Raw genomic sequence first — 9,354 nt, 5'->3', positions numbered from 1 at the left:
ATTGATCTGCTTAACCTCCTTCCTGCACAAGAGTTTTACAAATACATAAAATTTAGAGAAAGCACCTTTGTTTCCTGTGGAGCTGCTGAAATGATGTAATATTGATAGGGGTGCCATTATTTGGCATTTTTTCCTTGAAGCTCACCTTAGTTTATCCAGTTAAGTATTCAAAGTAGCCAACCTTGTGTGTTGCTGAAAACACTTTGAAAAATGCAAGGCAGATAAATGCTATGCTATGTTCTATGAAAAGCTTTAAAATACATATTTTTGGGGAGTTACTGGGTTTTGCGGTTGATACATTTTTAGAGTTCAGTTCTTAACTGTTCCATAACTTGATACAGATTGAGAAAACAATTGGGTAATAACTCTTCCTACTTTTGCTGGTAGACCTGAATGTTGAAGACACTGCATTTTGCACTCTTTGGTATGAATAGGAATGTCTCTCATATTTTGACATATATAATGGATAAGTTTGTATTTCCTCAAGGGAACTACAGTAACTGTAGTAAAAACATGCAGGAGACATCTAGTAACATCAGGCCATTTTCCATAAACATACCAAAACATGCAGAAAGTGTTGCTAGAATAGTAGTAAAGTCTGATGACAGAAATTTTCCAGTCATTAAATTCCACATCTAACCTTAATTTGTAGACCAATAAATGCAATTCCTAGCATGAATGTGATCATAAATAGATATTACTGACTTGGTGCAAGAAATAAGGATGATAACCACAATTCTGTTTTCTAGAGGTCTGAGTGCATGAAGCAGGGGGTTTGCACAGTGCAGCCAAAGACAGCACAGGGAGGGAGGCTGTGACCACACTTCAAGCCAGGAGTGTAGTGCATAGGTTTGATTGGGCTTGCATCCAGAGTAACAGCAAAGATGTCAAGAGCTGCTTTACCTCCTTGAGTGGCACACATACAGTAGCATCTCTATTTTATGAATTAAGGAGATTAAAGCTAACACAGATATGAATATATGCCACCACTTTGTTGAAACTTATCAGGGAAGTTATCTTTGGATTATAATTATGCCAAATTTTATTTCCTGCCTGGAAGAGTGCAGGAGAGGTGAGGTACCTTAATGCTGTTATTTAGCCTACTCTCTCCCATTCTATCAGACTCCTGACAATGCCACATTTAACCTTGTCTGTTGTACACTTACTTCTGAAGCAAACCATTTTTTATTTAGCAAAGAACACCTTGGTATATAGTCTTAAACCATAACCAACTATCATCCAAAAAGTATTAATGAAAAAGTTTAAACACCATTATCGGTTTCCTCTCCAAAGAGTGCTTCTCACCAGATTCAAACTAGGTAGCATGGCAGATTTCTTATCTTAATTCTCTACCATAACCAGAACCTCCCCCAGACCACTGTTAGGCTTCCCAACACAATGGTACTCCTTTTCCTCACTTGCTCTAAATAATTCTAACAGAAGTACAGTAACATCAAAATCACTTGGCCACCTTGAAGAAAGTCATGCAATCAGTGCATCCATGTACCTATATTCAAAATGTGCATTGCACACTTAAAGAGTACCCAATGCACAGTTGCTTCCTTTATAGCTATAAACAAGAACAACATATGCAGTAAAAAGCTATGAAACAAAAAAAAATCCCTGGTAATCAGATGACCATGAAATTGCAAGCCTCTTCAATAAGTAACATCTTCTGTAACATTAATGAAAATTGAAGTGTGAAAAATGTACATTCTTTATTCTGCTGTTTAGATACAGAATAAAATTTAACTTTTCAGAAAATAAAACTACAGCTACAGCTTTGAGAGCTGTCAGTTTGCTTTTGAGGATAAAGTACATGCACTTTTTCCAGTTACTTTATTGCACATAATGTACAGTCATAAATGGTGTTTTATTTACATGTGTTTTGGCAACATCCATGCCTGTTTTTCCCCTCAGAATACATTATTTTGCACAAACAAAACCTTAAATGTTTCACACAAACTGCCATAATACAAGTCAAAGCATATATGTATAAATGTTGTTCTGTTGTTGCTGTTTTTTCTCAATTAATTCTTCTAAGAGTTTCAGATCTTTCCACCTTGGGAGTCAAGATTCCTCCCATTTAGTCTGTGGTCAAAGACGGACATCTGAACTGCTGGCACCAAGAAACCAGCACTGCAACCTGCCCTGCCCAACACCCCCTTCCTATGCAGAACCACACCACCTGCAATTAGTGCACAGGCACACAGAAGGAAGAGCACTGTACTGTCGTTAACCAGTTTGATTCAACATTGATTACCATGTGTTAATGTTACGGTTCATGCATTATTTGGATAGTATTCCATTAATAGTGTTTGAGAAAAAGATAATCAACTATATTAAAAACAAAAGAGGAATTCCAATAAAGTTACGTACTTTCAACCCAAGGAATGTTACTTGGATTCCATTCTGCACAATGTGCTATTTTAATGACTGCTATTTTTACCCAGACACAAATAATCAAGCTTCATATACTCATAAGTATGTTTTCCCCAAGCTAAAGTGACTTCTAAATGGATGGCAATACACTTTAATGTTTCCCTGCATTTTCAGGGCAGAAAAATTCGTAGTAGTCCCTATCAAAGAGTACAATCTGGGAATAACCCATTAGTTATATGCAGATTTTGGACATACTTTTATAATATATCTTCAAATAAAATAAAATTATTGTCAGTATAAAATGAACGTGTTCATTCAAAACATTTGAAATATGCCCCTGAAGACTCTTAATGACATATATTTTGGATTTATATTACACACACAAAAATATTCTTGGAGAAAGCAAATTTGTTGTACTTTGGTACAACAGTTCAGTCTTATGAAGCGAATAGTATTGTTTAGATTTTACTTTGAGAGGCTCTACGATAATGTTTTTGTTTATATTCTAACGTATTAAAAAACCCACAATTTGCCCTAAGATAAATCCCACTTTACTGGACCAGCATTTCTAGCATTTACATTGACTTGAATGTATGATATTTCAAAATAATAATAAAGAACATACAAATTCAGTTCTAAAAATAGTTTGTTACTTTCCAATAAGCAAGCAAAGTATAAAACAGTAAATTTTTCAGAAAGGCACTTAGGTAAACCAAGAAAGGCATTTGGTGAACAACGATAATTAGTACAAAGTTTTGATTTTAGACGTTTCCTCTTTTTGTGTCACAGAATCTTAGAGGTTGGAAGGGACCTCAAACAATTACCTAGTCCAACCCCCCTGCCAGAGCAGGATCACCTAGAACACATCACACAGGAACTTGTCCAAGCGGGTTTTGAATGTCTCCAGCGAAGGAGACTCCACAATCTCTCTGGGCAGCCTGTTCCAGGGCTCTGTCACTCTCACAGGAAATAAGTTTTTTCTGATGCTTACCTGGAACCTCCTACGTTCCAGTTTGCAGCCATTGCCCCTTGTCCTATCACTAGACATCACTGAAAAAAGGTTTAAAGTACTTCGAAACTTACAGTAACTTCCATTACTGCACATAATGAAGAATGAGATGAGAATGCACTGTGGACAAAGTATGACAGTAGTTCATATCTAATAAAAATACAAAAATAATAAAAACATTACAGAAAAGGAGTAGTTCTGGGAATTCTTCAATATAAAATACTCATCTTTTGTCCCATCTGAATAGTTTCACCTATACTGGAGAGAGTACTTCGCCAAGTTTAAATGTGTGTTGCTAATAAAATTCTTTAGGAATATAAATCACTGATTCTGAAATTACATTTGTGCCACAATCAAAAGGTCCTGATGTTATCTTCTGTAAACGTCTATTTTTTTTTTTTTTATCTGCCTGTGGCTGACCTTTAGGATAGCAGGACATTCATAATCTGTTAAATTAAAAAATTTCTGTACAAGTGAAACTATTCTAAATGCAGTGATATTTCAACTGTACCTATATATTTTTGTAAAACAAAGCACTATATGCCATTAAAAAACTAACAAACATCTTAATCAGAGCAAACTATTTTTCCTCCATAAAATAAAGATGCATTCTACATTAATTACTATCAATACTGTGAGAACTTAAAAATTCTTTTATATTGCATGAGTTTCAAGATACGTAGTTTGAAACATCATAAATTAAAGAAGGCATTTGAACAGATGTAATGACTCCTCTTCTAAATTTTACTCTCTAGAGAAAAAAAAAACCCTGGGCTTTCACAAAAACTGTTGATATCTGAAAAATGATGTACATTGAGGATCTCCCTCAACATTGGCTGTAATTACTGTCCACTTCAGGTTACAAATCTAGGAAGACAACCCAGGATATGTAAAGGAGCCTCAGACAGCAGAAGTTTTTAAAAAAGAGAAATGTTTCTGTAAAAATATTTGCATAGTTGTACACATTCAAACCAGCATTTTCACCATTTCAATTCCCTGCAGTCATGTTGCCACACTCATCCACAGGGATAAAGATCATATAAAGACAGCCCTGGAATTTGAAGTGGCTGTTGCTTGGCAATTTAGCAAAAGGTGTATTTTTGTATTTTCTATAGTCATGAGGAAATGATCCAGTTTGACCTTTGGCTTACAGAAATTGTACTCCCCTGAGCTAGGCAATACTGAGAGACTTTACCAGAAGTACAAACATACAAAAGAAAAGGTACTTAAAAATAGCGTGGCATGAAGGAAATAAGGCACTTTTGGCAAGGAAAACCCCCAAATTTTGTATATCAATGTATGGTGATTATATCTAGAAGCGTTTTGTGCTTAGAAATATCACATGATGCAACAGTAAATTAGGTGCCAAACCCAACAATTACAAATGCCTGTGAGATTAACTGCAACCTCTGAATGGTTCAACAAAGAATCAAACTGGTTTCTGTACACTGTCACAATTTACCAATACACTGGCATCTTTGCTCTTTTGCTGTGAGCCAAGAGTAATTATTTAAGAGAAAGAAAAAAGAAAGTGTGGAATTAGTAATGCAGATGCTGAAAGGCAAGTGGCAAGACTCTACAAGAAGAATGCCTCAAAAAATGCTACATTGTTCCCATTTCTACTGGCACCTATTCCCCAAGGTAAAAGGCCAGAATGACCAAAGCCAACTTAATAGTAGTGTGCAGAATGTCAGCCGACAAACAACATAAAAACAAGTCACGTTGTGTTATCTGTGGTCACGTTCTTCAGGGTTAGTCCAGTAACTCAAGACTTTACATTCTTCCGTCTGTATTTGTTTATTTTAATTAAACATGTAATGGTTAATAAACAGACATAGTCCAGAGTTAGTAGGTTGGTATTATAACATTTATTAAAATAATGCTATGGGTTAATAGAAACAGCAAAGAACCAAAGAATTAAAATGCAAGCTATGTAAAAACCCAACTAAAACCCAAATATGTCTAATGTATTCATCCAGTAGCTAACTAAAAGCCCAAGAAAGACAACACTCCCAATATAATAAAGTACTGCAAAACAATTGGCAATTTTTCAGTTATCAAAATTGTGGGTTTTGCATTTTTGTATCCTTTTTTTCTCAATCAGGAAAAAAATTCTTTTGAATGTTATATAACATACATATAAAACAAGATAGAAAAATACATTATAAACTTGTAACAATGGCTGTAAATACATTATCTTACATGTTTCTCATAGGCAATAGGTTGGTTATGGTACATACATAGCATGAAACTACTAAGATAATAAAGAATAGACAAATACATGTCATCTGTACGGTTACATACAAGCGACACTCCCATCTACCCACTCTAAAAAAATTACATAATACTGTCAGAAAGAAGTCTTAAAACTACTTATTTTAATAAAGAAAAAGTCATTAAAGAATGATAATACTGAGAACCAAGGCATTCAGAGATTTCAAAAGTCATGCTTTTTTTTTAAGTTGATCCAAAATTTTGTCAACTAAGTTTTCAGAAGTTTGTTCAGAGCAAACATTACTTTCACATGTCACACATCTATTTCATACACTTCCCCTCCCCCCTAGTAAAAGACCTTTGATAAACATCTAAAATGTCCAGGTTTTATCATAGCTGAGATGAAACTGGATCAAATACTGGTATTGTTTTAGCAAATCTCTTTTCAAATGTTCGAGTGTCGCAAGTTTATTCAACCAACCAACCAAAACAAAATCAAAATGGCACAGCATATACTGTAAGTAAAATCAACACAACTGTATGTGTAACAGGAAGACAAAGCTGGTGGCACAATAAACAAAAAGCTAGCTGAATACGAAAGGATGAATGTCTATTGCATAGTAAATAAACTGATAATTATTTCCAGGTGAGACAAGATGTTAGATGAGGTCACCATGCAGGTGCTTAAAAATGTAAGCCCTCTTAGCTTACTATTGACCATTCATTTGGAAGCTGTGAAGATCTGCAGGAGGAGAATAAGTTGACAAGAGGGGAATATGGTTATCACCTGATATTTGCCAAGTTTCATACTGAGCCCCATGCAAAGTAATACTTAATGTTTTCAGAATTAAATACTGTGCGTTCAACAGCTTCAGCTCTTACAACTGCCCAGCTCTATGAATCTCATGTGGAAATGAAGGCTAAAAATAAAGTATAGCTGGGCTTCAAGCAATTAGCTTATGCCCCTCTCCTGCTTATCTTATGAAGAAAACACAGTGGGCAGATCTAAAAATAGCCAAAGAAGAGCCGAAAAATAACTTGCATGCTGTTTGCCGTTGCAGGAATTGCTTGTAAAAACTGAGGACACACTCAGACCATAACTGAACACCAGCTTAGCACTTTCATCATCCACAAAACATCAGTTTTCCGGGTGATGCCGAAACCTAGTGTATCTTATGTACATTTATTCTGACCAAAATGAAGAAAACTCCTCTCCATCCCAGAACAAAAATGACACACTTCCAGCTCCACAAACAGTTGTCAGCTAATAGTCTCATTTAGCCTGAGACAGTCTGTATCACAGAACCCTTTCGTTTACATTGCACAACTATGGCATTTGCTATGATTTAAAAAGTAGAGTGGCTGAAGTAATGATGGGCTGGTTTGACAAAAACTTAGCAAATATTTTACATAATGAAATTTTGGCAAAGTCACATCACACTATTATGGCAAAAATCAGGTAATTAATATGGTCAACTCATCATTTGTCTTTCCTCACAGCTTCTTTCACATACTGGGCGACTGAGTGGCATGCAGTAACTTGTCTGAGGGAGAAGCTGATTATACAAGACATTTGACTAAATGACCATGAAGAAAATAAGGCACTTCCTTTTCTTTAGACTTATTCCAATACTTAAAAAATAAAAAAGAAAGACTAAAAGGCTCTTTTGGTCTTTTGTTTCTTGACAACCACCAGAAAAAAATCATTTAATGAAATAAAGGGTTTCTTTGTTTTTTCTTTTTTTATAACACTTGAAAGTATAAAATGCTACATTTCCAAAAATATATTTTTTTTTCTGCACCAGCACCCTTGTATAGTAAAAGTATCTACTTTTTTGTTCATTTTGTTTCAATGCACTACACTTTATCTACAATTTCATTACATGTATACAGCAAATAGGCAAGCATGGCTTTTACATCCTTAATGAAATTTTTTCTATACAGGGAGGTTTAAAAAAAATACTTGAACAGTTTGCCCAGTAATGTGACACATAATGCATGTACCTTGTTCTCATGTAATCTTCCGAGGAGATTAAAATATGGTTAAAATAATTTAAACTCAGATTTTGCTTTAATAGTGTTGCTGTTTTGTTCTCTGCATTAATGTAGTCTGAAAAGTCATTGTAATCTGCATTTCATGGCACACTTTCCTTTAAAACGTCCAATTTGGCAGGCAATAGAAAAAAGGCTGCAACATCTGCCCTTTGAGGGCACCGGTAGTGACTAAACAGCGTATCAAATTTTGAATACTTTTTGGAATCCCTTCCCCAATGACATCCCTGACCAAAGGTTCATGCATGATGCATCATCACACAGTACATTCAGAGAGAGCTTTGACTTTTTTTATCTTCTTTTTTTTTTTCTTTTTTTTCTTTTTTTTTTTGAGAAGAAAAATATTCCTAGAAGTCTCTCACAGTAACTGCCTCTGTCATTGGGTAGTTAAGGGACATCTGTCTCCATCTCGTGCGAGGCCTCCTTACCGTTCGCTTGGGGCGGGACACTAGAGGATGATCAGTGCGGAGGGATGAGTTGGACCTTATTGCTTTACTACTATTCAGTGCAGGTTCTAGAACCACTTTCACCCAAACAGGAGAACAACAAAAAGCGGAGTTGGAGGACAACAATTTCTTTGTCTGTTTTGTTAGATGGTAAGACGAACGGACAAGTGCCTCAGCTCGCTGCACTGAAGACAGGCAAGCAAAGGCGTTTACCAGTTAACTGATCAGCAGGCAGGCATGGTCAGGTCATCATTGGGTGAAGAGTTCAGAGGTCAGAAGGTCATAGGTTAGTTGCCGGTGGCGGCTGGGTGGTTAGAAACAAAACAAAACAAAAAAAAACAAAAACAAAAAAAAACAAAACAAAAAAAAAAGAAAGAAAAGATAGAGAAGAGATTAGTTCCAGCTAGTGACGGCTTAATGACAACATGAAAACTAATCACAACTAATAAAAAAAACAAGCATGTTTAATTCTGACATACTGATTGACACCATCTACAGAGTGCAATAAAATCATGACAGCCCTCCATCATGATTTGGACACGTGAAGGAGAAGCCCGCTCCCACAAAACTGGTTAACAGGAGAAATAGAGATAAAATACAACTAACGACTAATGGTTAGTAGCAGTCGATGAAGGAAATTGGAAAACAAAAAAAACAATGAACAGTTTTGGAACTGGGTAGAAGATTTCTGGAACAACAGTCAGTGCACAGCATCAGTATCTGACTGCTATTAAGCATTAGTACCTCCCCAGGTGCAAGCATTAAAGCAACTATTAATGATGGATGTGATTATTAATAACTGGTTGTTAAAAGAATGGAGTAATCTAAGGAATTCTGGACTTAGAGAAACAATTTGGTTCAACAAACTATGGGCCAAACAAAGGGGTTTTGTTCAATAAATTTTTTATTGCCTTTCATTTATTCTATTTACAAACAACATGGAATTTCTTGGCCTCATGATACAAAGCAATACTAAACTGTAGTCTAGCAAACGTAGGCATCATCGTGGGAACCAGGAAAATGCTCAGCCTGCTACTTTAGCCAGCATTTCCCTGTTCAAAATACTATTTTACACATATAGGACACTTATAAAATGCACTTGCATGTAAACACTGTAAAAGTCCTGCCATTTTAAAGTCTATACTTAAAAAGCTCTAAGTACATCAAAAAATAGAGAAAATATCTAATTGATACTAATAAGGCATTTTAAAACTACAAAACAGCTCTCTTTATTCATTTTCAAAGCTAATA

The 9,354-nt window shown here is 35.4% G+C and overlaps 1 protein-coding gene across 4 annotated transcripts in view; it reads right to left on the bottom strand.

Moving 5' to 3' along the window:
- Window positions 1-7,987: 7,987 nt before the first annotated feature.
- QKI (QKI, KH domain containing, RNA binding) overlaps window positions 7,988-9,354 on the bottom strand; it is a 106,668-nt gene continuing 105,301 nt past the window's right edge. For 2 of the 4 annotated variants that reach the window (XM_009999997.1, XM_009999998.1), the window contains exon 7: window positions 7,988-8,407. In XM_009999997.1, coding sequence (XP_009998299.1) covers window positions 8,391-8,407 — 17 coding nt within the window. In that variant the 3' untranslated portion in view covers window positions 7,988-8,390. The remainder of the gene's footprint in view (window positions 8,408-9,354) is intronic. The other 2 variants (XM_009999995.1, XM_009999996.1) reach the window with 2 other exon arrangements.

Source organism: Chaetura pelagica, unplaced genomic scaffold (genome assembly GCF_000747805.2).
Source record: "Chaetura pelagica isolate M959 unplaced genomic scaffold, ChaPel_1.0 scaffold135, whole genome shotgun sequence".
NCBI lineage: Eukaryota > Metazoa > Chordata > Aves > Apodiformes > Apodidae > Chaetura > Chaetura pelagica.
This window is presented reverse-complemented; position numbering and strand designations above follow the sequence as displayed.